Source organism: Symphalangus syndactylus, chromosome 20, assembly GCF_028878055.3.
Source record: "Symphalangus syndactylus isolate Jambi chromosome 20, NHGRI_mSymSyn1-v2.1_pri, whole genome shotgun sequence".
NCBI classification, from domain to species: Eukaryota; Metazoa; Chordata; class Mammalia; order Primates; family Hylobatidae; genus Symphalangus; species Symphalangus syndactylus.
The window spans coordinates 65,355,141-65,368,421 of NC_072442.2; the positions used below are offsets into that span (position 1 = coordinate 65,355,141).

The window sequence follows — 13,281 nt, forward strand, 5'->3', positions numbered from 1 at the left end:
TCCAGAACTCCTCCCAGGAGGAGTATCTCCATCTACCACTCACTTCCTGCTGTCCCTCAACGGCTGGTGGTCATAGAACCAGTCCAACACAGGGGCGTCCTCCTCAGGGTCCAGCTCTAGCTGAATGGCCTCCAGTGGCTCAACATCTAGGATGTTGTCAGCATAGTCCAAGGGCGGCTCCTCGTCATCAAAAGGGGGAAAACGCATCCTCTTGAAATGCCTCCTATCTCTTTTTTCTCGGCGCATCATAATCCACATTGACCTGGAAGGCAAGAACGTCACAGAACCATTTCTACCCACTGCCTCCCAACCACCACCACCACCCACCCACCATATTTCAGCCTTTCTCACCCCCACTGGGAGATGTAGACAGGTTCAATGACCCAGGGAATCTCATTGACGAAGGAAATGGCTCCAGTGATGTGGTACAGCACAGGCACATCCCGAATCTGCTCCCAAGGCATAGGCATGTTCTCCAGGAGTTTGAGGACTGCGTGGGGCATGTACTTTAGGGCACTGGCACATTAGAAAAAGAGAAGGCTATTAGAAATGACAAGGTGTTCTGCTACCTGTCCCATGCAGAGAAGCCACATGTTCATGTTCCACAGTAAATCCTACCTTACAATCCAAACTCCCAAACTTAGCCCACAGGCCCTTCCTAACCAGAAACCCTGCCTCTCCCTCTCCAACTTCACCTTGCGCCACTCTTCTTCAACGTCATAATCCCACAGTGCTGGTATCAGCTCCTCTAAATCAATGGCTATCCCTCTGGAGACAGCTTTGCGGCTGTCTCACATCCTATTCCCTCCGCATCTTCTCATAAATCGTAATAAAGTATTCACCATACTTCACTATCAGCACTTGTCTCATGTCTGTCAGGCCACTCGACTGCACACTGCAGAAAGGCGGAGATTGTTACCCTCTGCTCGCTACTATATCCCCGGCAGCCAGCACAGTTTTCAAAGTATTTTTTGAAATAGCCAAAACTTCCAGTTCATTACATGGTAGACATTTTTGTGTCCAAATAGAACAGGAATCTGCTAAGACATCTGTACCTGTACTCGCCCAGTTTAGAGCCACAGAAAAAACAGGAGTAGGGAAACCTCTGAAATTAAATACCCCAACCACAGAATTCAGGTCCCTGAGGAGTGACAGGCTGCACTATGCCCAGTATCCCACTCTGGGCTTCAACCAGCTCAACCATAGGGACATCTTATTTTTATTTTTATTTTTTTTTTGAGACGGAGTCTCGTACTTTTGCCCAGGCCAGAGTGCAGTGGCGTGATCTCCTGCCTCAGCCTCCCGAGTAGCTGGGACTACAGGCGCCCGCCACCACGCCCGGCTAATTTTTTGTATTTTTTAGTAGAGACGGGGTTTCACCGTGTTAGCCAGGATGGTCTTGATCTCCTGACCTTGTGATCCGCCCACCTCGACCTCCCAAAGTGCTGGGATTACAGGTGTGAGCCACCGCGCCTGGCCAGGGACATTTTATAATACCATCAACAGGACAAATTAAAGCACCAGTCCCAGATAGGGAAGAGAGGGGAAACAGACCGCATAAGTGGAAGATGTAGAAATTATCAGAGACTCCTACCGGTTTTCTTCTTTCTCTTATATCCACCAAAATGAGCTGTCAAAGCACCAATCCAAGACTGTGGGACAGGGAGAAGGGAAAAGGGCCAAATTCCAAATGAATTTATTTCAGGATGTTCCTTACCCCAGGTAAACCCTTTTGTCATGGCGGAACTTCCTGTTGGTCATGTCTCCATGGTCTCGAATGATCTTCCTGACATGTTCTGGGGGCATGTCTTCCTTCTGGGCATCCACAAACCCAAACTTCCGCTTTTCTGCATAGCGCTTGGCCTGCAATTGCTGCCATTTTCGAGCTGCAAAGGCACCTCAGTTTAAAGGTCTGCACACCCTCAGCCTAATCCTTTTCACCTCTTGCCCTAAGGTAAGCTCCTGTCAGTGAGTGTGAAGGAGGAGCAGGCAACCAGCAGGAAGAAGCACCCCTTGCCAATTCCCTTACCATTTTACTCTATTTTTCCCTCCATCACATTTATCACTATCTGACTTTTTTTTTTTTTTTTTTTGAGACGTCGTTTCGCTCTGTCTCCCAGGCTGGAGTGCAATGGTGCGATGTCGGCTCACTGCAACCTCCGCCTCCCGGGTTCAAGCCATTCTCCTGCCTCAGCCTCCCCAGTAGCTGGGATTATAGACACGCGCCACCACACAACTCATTTTTGTATTTTTCGCACAGACGAGGTTTCACTATGTTGGCCAGGCTGGTCTCGAACTCCTGACCTCAGGTGATCCGCCCGCCTCGGCCTCCCAAAGTGCTGGGATTACAAGTGTGAGCCACGGCGCCCGGCCTGACATTTTTATTACAGAGCCTCAAGGTTTTGTTACTGTCTATCTCTCCCGCTGTAATTTAAACCCCGTAAGGACAGGAATTTTGTCTCCATTACTACTGTACCCCCGCTGCATCAGCGCTTGCAAATAATACGGCCTTAAAACGACTTGATGAAAAGTTAAACGGGGATAACAAGGGAGCTGACACCTCAGGAGTTGCCCAAACGGGGAGGGTCCCCACCCGCCTGCGCGCGCGCACACCCGCCCCGCCTCCGGCCCGCGCGCCGCTCCACACCCTCGCCTCACCTTTCTCCTGCAGCTTCTCCTCTGACATGTAGTCCGGTAGCGGGGCTAGAGGGCCAGGCACCGGGTTACCCGGCCCTCGATAAGGAAATACTCCGGCCATATCCGGAGAATCTGGGGAGCGGCGGGACAGAAAAATTCACTAACCACAGGCCCGCGCCCACAAGAAGCGCAGCAGAAAGGCGTCCGGGGACCCCGGCCTGCAGTCCCGCCACGCAGTGCATCCAGCCCCGCCCGGCCTAACCCCTTCGGTCACTCGGCCCGACCCGACCACGCCTCCCGCAGCCCGGCCTTAAACGCCTGCCACGCACCCCACAGCCCCTCACACTGGAGGCCGCTTGTCCCGTAGCGCAATGGCGCCCAGTCTGCGTCCGCTCCGCGTTCCCAGCGCCGGGAAGTGCGCAACCCGAGTTCAGCAGTTGATCCAATCGGCGCCGAGATGCTCAGATGGATTAGTGAGGCGACCAATGAGAGTTGCACACTGCGCCGAGGAGGCGGGCCCATAGGCGGAAAGGCTTTGAACGCAAGGGGGTGTTGTCGGGGTGAAGCCCCGCCTCCTCCATTTCCGAGGCTGTTTCTGGGGCCTCTGACAGACCTCAGCGTGTGATGGGCTCCCGGCGTCGCACTGTGAGAGACCGAAGTCTGCAAGGTTTGAATAAATTTGCCAAGATTGCGCCTTGTACGATGTCTGTTGTCATCAATGTGTACATGCAATGCAGTACTAGATCCAGGACATTTGTTCATGCATTCATTCATTTAACCATCACTGTCTACCAAGGACGAGGGATAAAGCAGGAAAAAAGACAACCAGTAGAGTTTACAGGGGAGCAGAAAGGCAGACAAGAATCAAGACCTTGACCGGGCGCGGTAACTCACGCCTGGAATTGCAGCACTTTGGGAGGCCGAGGCAGGCAGATCACTTAAGGCCAGGAGTTGGAGGCCAGCGTGGCCCACATGGTGAAACCCGGTCTCTACTAAAAATACAAAAATTAGCTGGGCGTGGTGGCGCGCACCTGTAGTCCCAGCTACTCGGGAGGCTGAGGCAAGAGAATCGCTTGAACCCGGGAGGGGGAGGTTGCAGTGAGCCGAGATCGCACCACTGCACTCCAGCCTGGGTGACAGAGCGAGACTCTTGTCTCGGGGAAAAAAAAAAAAGTCTGAAATTCCCACCAAGTTTATTGTGGAGGATGCAGAGGAATTGTAACCCATACAGCCCCGAATCTAGTTGAGAATGTACAAATCAAAGTGAAATAATTAGAAAAAAATTCAAAGGATGTCAATGTGCTTTCAGAACGGTAAAAATTTAAAAACAATTCCTTTTGTTTTTTTGAGACAGGGTCTTACTCTATTGCCCAGACTGGAGTGCAATGGCACGATCTCAATTCACCACAACCTCCACCTCCCAGGCTCAAGCAATTCTCCTGCCTCAGCCTCCAGAGTAGCTGGATTACAGGCATGCGCCACTACTGCCGGCTAATTTTTGTATTCTTAGTAGAGACAGGGTTTCACTATGTTGGCCAGGCTGGTCTCAAACTCCTGACCTTACGAAATCCTTCTGCCTCGTGTGCCTCGGGCCTCCCAAAGTGCTGGGATTACAGACGTGAGCCACCATGCCCCGCCTAAAATCTATTTTTTAATGCAATGGGGAGTTTTGGCAAGGGCTGGGTGTTCTAAAGGTCCCTACAGTCAAAAAAGACAGAGGAGAATTGTTAAAGATTTGATGGAGATGGATGGATGTGAGGATTTCATAAAGCTAAATGGAGAGGAAGGAAAAAAGGTAATCCCAGGTGGTGGACCTACTAGAAAGAGTTAAGAAAGAAGCTGGGCACCGTGACTCATACCAGTAATCCTAGCACATTGGGAGGCAGAGGCGAGAGGACTGGTTAAGCCCATGAGTTTAAGACCAGCCTGGGCAACATACTGAGACCCTCATCTCTACAAATAATAAAAATATTAACCAGGAGGCCGGGCGCGGTGGCTCACGCCTGTAATCCCAGCACTTTGGAAGGCCGAGGCGGGCGGATCACGAGGTCAGGAGATCGAGACCATCCTGACTAACACAGTGAAACCCTGTCTCTACTGAAAATACAAAAAAAAAAAATTAGCCGGGCGCGGTGGCGGGTGCCTGTAATCCCAGCTATTCGGGAGGCTGAGGCAGGAGAATGGCGTGAACCCGGGAGGCAGAGCTTGCAGTGAGCAGACATCGAGCCACTGCACTCCAGCCTGGGTGACAGAGCCAGACTCCATCTCCAAAAAAAAAAAAAAAAAAAAAAAATATTAACCAGGCATAGTGGTACGTGCCTGTAGTCCCAGCTACTCGGGAGGCTGAGGTGGGAGGATCATGATGGCACCACTGCACTCCAGCCTGGGTGACAGAGCGAGGCTAGTTTCAAAGAAAAAAAGTGGGGGTTTTGGTTTCTTTTTTGAGGCAGAGTCTCACTCTGTCACCCAGGCTGGAGTGCAGTGTCAAAATCTCAGCTCAGTGCAACCTCTGCCTCCAGGATTCAAGCTATTCTCCTGCCTCAGCCTCCTGAGTAGCTGGGATTACAGGCATGCGCCACCACACCCGGCTAATTTTGTATTTTTAGTAGAGATGGCATTTCTCCATGTTGGTCAGGCTGGTGTCGAACTCCCGACCTCAGGTGATCAGCCTGCCTCGGCCTCCGAAAGTGCTGGGATTACAGGTGTGAGCCACCGTGCCCAGTCTATTTTTGTATTTTTAATAGAGATGTGTTTTCACCATGTTGGCCAGGATGGTCTCGAACTACTGAGCTCAAGTAATCTGCCCACCTCAGCCTCCCAAATTGCTGGGATTTCAGGCGTGAGCCACTGTGCCAGGCCAAAAGTGTTTAGAAATAGAAACTAACATGGCATGCTCTGAAAATAGGCACCAGATCGATCTGGCTGTGCTAGAAAGTCCAACATCATCATTATCATCTTCCTCATCATCATCATCATGGTAGTGACGTCCTTATCACCTGTGTAAGGTTCACTATGTGCCAGACATTGCTCTAAGCCCTGGTGAAATCCTAATATGGGCTGTAGTTTCATTAAGAGTATTGTGGCCGGGCGCGGTGGCTCACGCCTGTAATCCCAGCACTTTGGGAGGCCGAGTCGGGTGAATCACCTGAGGTCAGGGGTTTGAGACCAGCCTGGCCAAATGGTGAAACCCTATCTCTACTAAAGATACAAAAATTAGCCGAACGTGGTGGCAGGTGCCTATAATCCCAGCTACTTGGGAGGCTGAGTCAGGAGAATTGCTTGAACCTGGGAGGTGGAGGTTGCAGTGAGCTGAGATCGCACCACTGCACTCCAGCCTGAGTGACAAGAGTGAAACTCCATCTCAAAAAAAAAAAAAAAAAAGAAAAAGAAAAAAGAAACACATTATGCAGAGTGATATATTTCTAAAATATATATTTTTTAAAAAGCAGATTTCAACAAAATCCAAGATTCTTCCAGGAACAACAGCAAAACCACTCTCAATGCATTTGAAGAAATAGAGGGCTGTCTTCCTTTCTCTGCCATCGTGGTGTGTTCTTGACTCCGCTTCTCGCCATGTCTTCTCACAAGACTTTCAGGATTAAGCGATTCCTGGCTGAGAAACAAAAGCAAAATCGTCCCATTCCCCAGTGGATTCGGATGAAAACTGGAAATAAAATCAGGTACAACTCCAAAAGGAGACATTGGAGAAGAACCAAGCTGGGTCTGTAAGGAATTGCACATGAGATGGCACACATATTTATGCTGTCTGAAGGTCACGATCATGTTACCGTATCAAGCTGCAAATGTCACCACTATCTGGAGATTTCGACGTGTTTTCCTCTCTGAATCTGTTATGAACACGTTGGTTGGCTGGGTTCAGTAATAAATATGTGAGGCCTTTCGTTTTAAAAAAAAAAAAAAAAAAAAAGAAAAAGAAATAGAGGAGTTCCCGGAAACGTCGGTGTAGAAGCAGAACCCAGAGCTGGTGTGCGCGTGCGCTGTCTGGCGCTGCAGGCGGAGTCACCGACTCTGTGCAGAGAGGATTCGAGGGATGATGGAGTCTGGCTCTGCTGGCCTAGAAGCAGAGTGCACCCTCATGCTCAGTGCTCAGTGGGTGTCTGAACTGAGGGGCAGTTGTCAGTTTGTCTGAGTGGGAAACATCCTGGATTTTGTTACTTGGCAAAGAGTTGGTGTAAACCTACAGCCAGCAGCAGTCTGGAGCCTGGGAGCCTCCTGAAGTCCTGGGTGAAGCCTCTGGTTTTACCAATTGCAGGTCGGCTTGGCTGGGAGAGATGGGTGGCGGGGAAGGGGCAGGAACCTTGAGGAGGAGGGAGAGGAGTCTTTCCTCCTACAGCTTCCCCCTGTCAGCCCCAACCCCAGCCCACACATTGTACCATCTCTCCTGCTGTGACTGGGTTGCCTGAATTTGTGGGAGACCCTTGATTCCATCCCAGAGTGTGCGGGGGACGGAGGTAAGGCGGATATCCTGGGGGAGGAGGGGAATGTGCTCTGGAAATGCCCTTCTGGAACCCTTCAGGGAAAAGGAGACCATCCTTGGAGTGAACGTCTCCTGACACCCCAAGGTTCAAACTTTCTCAAGCTGAGAGATGTTTTTGGTAGCATAATTAACACGGGGTTTTAATTTTCAATATGGAAAAGACATTTCATTTGAGAATGAAAATTACTACAATGAAGTATGTGATTTTAAAAGTGGAGACAGATTGGGGGCTTTGGGGCTGGATGTAAGTATTATATATTTGGCCTCAGGGTGCCCAGAGCAAGACAAAAAGCTTTTCTTCACACACACAAAAGTCTGCATGAGACAGCAAGTCCTGCTGGGCCGCTGCGATCTGGGTGAAAGGGCCTGGCTCTTTTGTTTGTCTTGGCCTCGCAGTAGCCTCTGTGCTGGGATTGTGGCTTCAGCTTAAGCAGAAATAGCAGGTGCTCGATCGATACCATCTTAGCACTCAGCAGTTAGTTGCATACCTCAGTATGTCTCGGTGGGGGAATTTAACAAAATGCCTCAACTGCTTTGGTATGAAGTTTTTTTTTTTCTTTTAACTGTGAATTTTGAAGCTGAAGGGGAAGCTTGTGAGAGAGAAGCATCTGCCAAGACTTCGAGCTTATTTTTATGTCCTCATCCTCTGATGTTCTCCTTCTGAAATGACACGGAGTCAGTCTGGGGGGCAGAGGTGAAGTGGAGACGGAAGGATTTTCCAGGTGACCGGGGCCAAAACCACCAGAACATCCACTCTGCCGCCACTGTCTGGTGAAAGGATTCATGTAAAAATGTTCGAGGTGGAATTATAAAAATAGTAACCATAAGTGTTAATCTTAAATAGCAGAAATAGAAACTTGGCCTTCAGATAACATGGCGATTGATTAGTTCATCTGGCTTGAGGCAAACTGAGGAGTCCGGGCCTAGCAGTGCCCTCTGGGCCGGTTTCTCTGCCCTGGGCCACTCTGTGTGCCAGACTAGCTGGACAGATAGAGACTCTGTGCCCCTGATGGGGCTGGCTGGGGAGAGGTGGGCTGGGGTGTGTGAGGCTTCACCATCCACAGCAGCCCCTGCCCTCCCAGCTGACCCAGGGAGTAACCGCACGCTCTAAGCCACAGTGGTCGGGGCTGGGCGTGGACCGCTGGAGAAGAGAAGATTTGAGGGGGACTGTCCTAGAGGCAGGAGGAGCGGATGTGTTCCAGAATGGGCAGAACTAGGAAACTGAGAAAGATTTTGGCTCAATAGAATCCAGCAACTGCTCCACATGTTGGAGATGTGTAAGCAGAAGCTGGTCGAGCACTTAATGAGGAATGTTGTTGAAAATGATCATTGGAAGAAGTTTAAGATCTCTTTTAGCCTGGAGATTGTACAAATCAGCATTCCACATCTGGAGTTAGCGACCCGCATTAAGCCTGAACAGACATCTTGGTCTGAAAGGAAGTGGTTTGGATTCATGACGCCACGCTCTACACTATGGAGCTGGGAATTCCAGAATTGCTTTGACTCAGATATTAATGGAGAAAGTTATATCCATTAGTGGATAAAGCCATATCTGTTATGGATAAAGCCATATCCAGAACTGCTTTGACTCAGATGTGAATGGATAAAGCCAATTATTGATTTCTATTTGCCTAACCTGCCAGCTTTTGTCCCAGCGGCGAATGGAGAGCCACACGGATGTTTGTCGTCTCCCACGTTTTGGTGATCTGCTGTCTGTGGGTCTCGATGGAATTTGTTGGCAAGACCGTTTTCTGTATTGGATATTCTTCCCAACAGTGTCCACCCCAAAAGGCTTTCAGCCGAAAGGTCTGAGCCTAGGTAGGTTTACCAAGGGAAGCCATGAGTCAAGAAGCATCAGAGTGAAAAGGATCACTTCCTTTATTTTACCCGCAGGGGCTAATGCTCCGAGAGGAATGTGTACTTGGGCAAGGTCATACAGGAAGGTCATATCAGAGCTGTGCAGGCTGGAGTGTCCTGATTCTTGGACCACAGATGTCTCCCTGAGCCATTATTTATTTATTTTTGAAAAGCACAGTTATTCCATCATTTTGAGTCTTTCTTTGTAGTTGGCTTACATTGGGGGGCAGGACTGTTTTCTCAGGTGTCTCATTTGGCAGTCAGCATTGTCCCCTATGTTCCCTATGACTAGCTGAAAATTCAAGTGTGCCCATAGGGGTGCACAAAACCACACCCACACCCACACCCCCACACACATACCCACACCCCATTAAACCCATGGGTCTATCAGGACATCTTAAAACTCCGTGATTGGCCGGGCGCGGTGGCTCACGCTTGTAATCCCAGCACTTTGGGAGGCCGAGGCAGGCAGATCACGAGGTCAGGAGATCGAGACCACGGTGAAACCCTGTCTCTACTAAAAAAAAAAAATACAAAAAAATTAGCCGGGCGTGGTGGCGGGCGCCTGTAGTCCCAGCTACTCGGAGAGGCTGAGGCAGGAGAATGGCGTGAACCTGGGAGGCGGAGCTTGCAGTGAGCCGAGATTGCGCTACTGCACTCCAGCCTGGGCGACAGAGCGAGACTCTGTCTCAAAAAAAAAAGAAAAAAAAGAAAAAAACAGACAACCCCATCAAAAAGCAGGCAAAGGATATGAACAGACACTTCTCAAAAGAAGACATTTATGTGGCCAACAAACGTGAAAAAAAGCTCATCATCACTGGTCATTAGAGAAATGCAAATCAAAACCACAGTGAGATACCATCTCACGCCAGTCAGAATGGTGATTATTAAAAAGTCAGGAAACAACAGATGCTGGCGAGGCTGTGGAGAAATAGGAACACTTTTACACTGTTGGTGGGAATGCAAACTAGTTCAACCATTGCGGAAGACAGTATGGCGATTCCTCAAAGATCCAGAAGCAGAAATACCATTTGACCCAGCAATCCCATTACTGAGTATACACCCAAAGGAATGTAAATCATTCTACTATAAAGACACATGCACACATGTTTATTGCAGCACTATTTACAATAGCAAAGACATGGAACCAACCCAAATGCCCATCAATGAAAGACTGGATAAAGAAAATATGGCATATCTACACCATGGACTACTACATAGCCATAAAAAGGAAAGAGATCATGCCCTTTGCAGGAACATGGATGAAGCTGGAAGCCATCATCCTCAGCAAACTAACACAGGAACAGAAAACCAAACACCACATGTTCTCACTCATAAGTGGAGTTGAACATTGAGAACATATGGACACAGAGAGGGGAACAACAAACACCAGGGCCTGTTGGGGGGTAGGGGGTGAGGGGAGGGAACTTAGAGGATGGATCAATAGGTGCAGCAAAACACCATGGCACACGTATACCTATGTAACAAACCTGCATGTTCTGTACCCGTATCCCCCCCCTTTTCTTGGAAGAAATAAAAAAATAAGAGGGCTCTATCCATCATGGCTGTTGGCTGTCAAATTATTTTGAGTGAATAGAAACCCATGGTTCCACCTGGAGAACAGAGGGTATAAATCCCTCCTGTCCACCACACAGGATTTTCAGGAGGAGGCACTGACAGAATGGATAGGAAAGAGCTGACGTTGTTACTATCATTATTACCGATCAGCCTAACTCATAGGTATATGCAGTTCTTCATTCCTTTGAGTTATTTCATAAGGATGGCTGTTCTCAACTTGAACGCCAAGTCTTGAATGCTTGTCTTGATGGGTTGTGGAACTTGCAACCGATTTGTTAATAAGTGAAATACTGCATTTGGTGAATTATTTACTTAATTCAGATGATTCCCAGAATAACTTCCTTCACTGGGATGTATCTTGTTGAGTGGCAACAAAACAAGGATTGTATGTGATTCCCATCCTAGCTTAATAGGCGTTAGTCCAAAACCCAGGAATGTGCCATCCGTGGGGATGTTTTGGGTGGATGGGTAGAAAAAGGGTGGAAACCCTTGTCATAGGATATATTTCTGGGAAGGAGATGCCTAGGTCAATAGGTTTCAACATTTTTATGGTTCTTGATACTGTGAAAAATTACCTCCCCAAAGGATTCCATCAATGTGTTCAGCCTTTGAGATTGTATGCTACACCGTTTACAGAGCTCTTTCGGTCATGTTGGTTATTGTTTTGTAGGTTTGGTGAGTGTCGTACCCCAGTTTAACAGGTAGGGAGATCGAGACTTGGAGACAGACGGAATGACATGTGAAGTTCACAATCCTTTTTCCTGGCCGGAGGATCCAGGTTCTCTGAAGCTTAGTAAGTCTAGTATCGAGAACTACCATTTTTCTCACTGCACCAGCACCCCCTCTGACAGTAACAGCAAAGTTCTGCAGAAAGGATTCAGTCCAACTCAAAAAATGTATCTCACCTGCTATGTGTGAAGATTTAGAACCAATTCAACGACAATTGAACATGAAGTACGGGCAATGACAGATGATACAAATATAAGAATTTCTTCCACTTAAGATGGTGGTAGGAGGGGAGAGGGACGTGAATATTTATAAAGTTCCGTGCACTTTACATACATGTCTGATTTAATGTTTATAGCAACCCTTGTTACTGTCCAGCTGTTCTCTTTCATTGGTTTTGTTTTATTTTTTAAAACCATCATATTTTGTTATTTCAAAACCATCATACTTCTTAAACCTGTGACCCCACCGCTTCCGTATCAATAGCTGTTGTTGGTTTTATCCCATTTTACAGTGAAAATGGAAGCCGTAGGTTGGAAACACCTTCAACTTCTGACCACCAAACCAGTGAATTTATTTGCACCCACATTCCTAAGTTTGGTTGCCTTCCCCTTCCTCCCTCCCTCCCTCCGTCCCTCCCCTCCCTCCCTCCCTCCCTCCCCTCCCTCCCTCCCCTCCCTTCCTCCCTCCCTCCCTCACTCCCCCCCTCCCCTCGCTTCCTCCCTCCCTCCCTCCCTCCCTCCCCTCCCTTCCTCCTTCCCTCCAGGGTTGCCTGTTGAATGTTGTTAGGAATCTAAGTACTGAAGGGAAACTGCCTGGGTTTGAATTTTGTTCTGTCCCTTGCACCCTGCCTGGCTTCAAATCCTAGCTCTGCTTATTCAGTTCTTTTAAGGGGATGATATTTGAGCAAATGTATTAGCTTCTGTTTTCCCAAGTAAATGGACACAATAGTTGCTACCTTGTGAAAGAGTCATGTAATTGACCAGCATTTACCAAGTAGCATCAGTGTTCAGTTTCAGTCATTGGTGATTCTGCAGTTGGACTGTGAGGGGGTGTTGGGGTGGGGGGTGGTGTGTGTGTGTAGCACTTCATTGCGTGGAGAAAGGAAAAGATACTTTTGATAACTGACAGGCAGCTTTTCTCTGCTTTCGTGTCAAAAGGGAAGAAGGGAGTTTGGAGAGGGAAAGGAATTCTCTGTAACACTAAGCTCTCTTCCACAAAAACAGAGGTACAGAATATGTAATAATTTACAGAATTTCTAGACTTCAAGGATCTGATTTTTTTAAATTTACTTTTAATTTTTCAGGTTGAGACTGAGCTAAAGTTAATCTGCGGCGACGTTCTGGATATACTGGACAAACACCTCATTCCAGCAGCTACCACTGGCAAGTCCAAGGTTTTCTATTACGAAATGTAGGTTCTATACTAACAATTAACAAGTGTACTTCAATACATTTAAACATTCTCAGGAATAATTGGCTTTGTTTCTTTTTTTTCTTAGGCATTTAATATTATTTTCCTTATTAAATATAACCAAAAATCCCACAGAAATTAACAAGAGGAGGAGCCTCTAAATATCAACAAAATTATCACTTGATAGACTAGAATTAAACAAGCAAATGATTCTAAGAAATGGCACAAGTGTATTCATCATAAAATAAAATTTCTACATGAAACATTCAGCCATTCCAGACCATTTCCGTCTGTGCAGACTCATCTTTTCCTGTGTTTTGCAAAGCCCAGCTAGAGCAAGCAAGTTCTTCCCAATAGGTTTTTCCCATCTCTGGTTGCTTGGCTGGCTGGGCTTCCCCTACAAACCCCCTTCCTTTCCCCTAGGCAGGGCCCAGTGTCCCCATCCTGAGGAGTCGAGCTCATGAGGGCATCTGACCAGGAGTAGCTATTCCTGGTGCTATTGTCATTGTCCTGTTTGATGTGTGAACATGGCTGCTGGCTCTACAGAGATTTGGCAGGTAGCAAGGAGGTTT

The 13,281-nt window shown here is 47.9% G+C and overlaps 1 protein-coding gene and 1 pseudogene across 9 annotated transcripts; one reads left to right on the forward strand and one right to left on the reverse strand.

Moving 5' to 3' along the window:
• The window catches only part of LOC134735282 (pre-mRNA-processing-splicing factor 8-like), a 35,231-nt pseudogene extending 32,072 nt beyond the window's left edge, over nt 1–3,159 (reverse strand).
• An 11-nt stretch (nt 3,160–3,170) lies between these two features.
• Nucleotides 3,171–12,978, forward strand: LOC134735297 (large ribosomal subunit protein eL39-like). Of its 9 annotated transcripts, XR_010118357.1 has the most exons (5): nt 3,171–3,304; nt 6,087–6,910; nt 11,241–11,363; nt 12,603–12,709; nt 12,798–12,978. XR_010118357.1 is itself a non-coding variant. In XM_063629777.1 (2 exons), exon 2 carries the CDS (start codon nt 6,211–6,213, stop codon nt 6,364–6,366), a length of 156 nt encoding a protein of 51 aa, XP_063485847.1. In that variant the 5' UTR covers nt 3,244–3,304; nt 6,087–6,210; the 3' UTR covers nt 6,367–6,575. The 9 variants fall into 9 exon arrangements, 1 of the variants encoding a protein (XP_063485847.1); XR_010118353.1 differs by having other exon boundaries at nt 6,084–7,109; nt 7,714–11,363; nt 12,603–12,978; XR_010118352.1 differs by having other exon boundaries at nt 6,087–7,109; nt 7,714–11,363; nt 12,603–12,978.
• Nucleotides 12,979–13,281: the final 303 nt, after the last annotated feature.

Bases quoted from the DNA above. Each gene is read 5' to 3' on its own strand.
- LOC134735297 (XM_063629777.1), top strand. From the start codon at position 6,211: ATGTCTTCTCACAAGACTTTCAGGATTAAGCGATTCCTGGCTGAGAAA.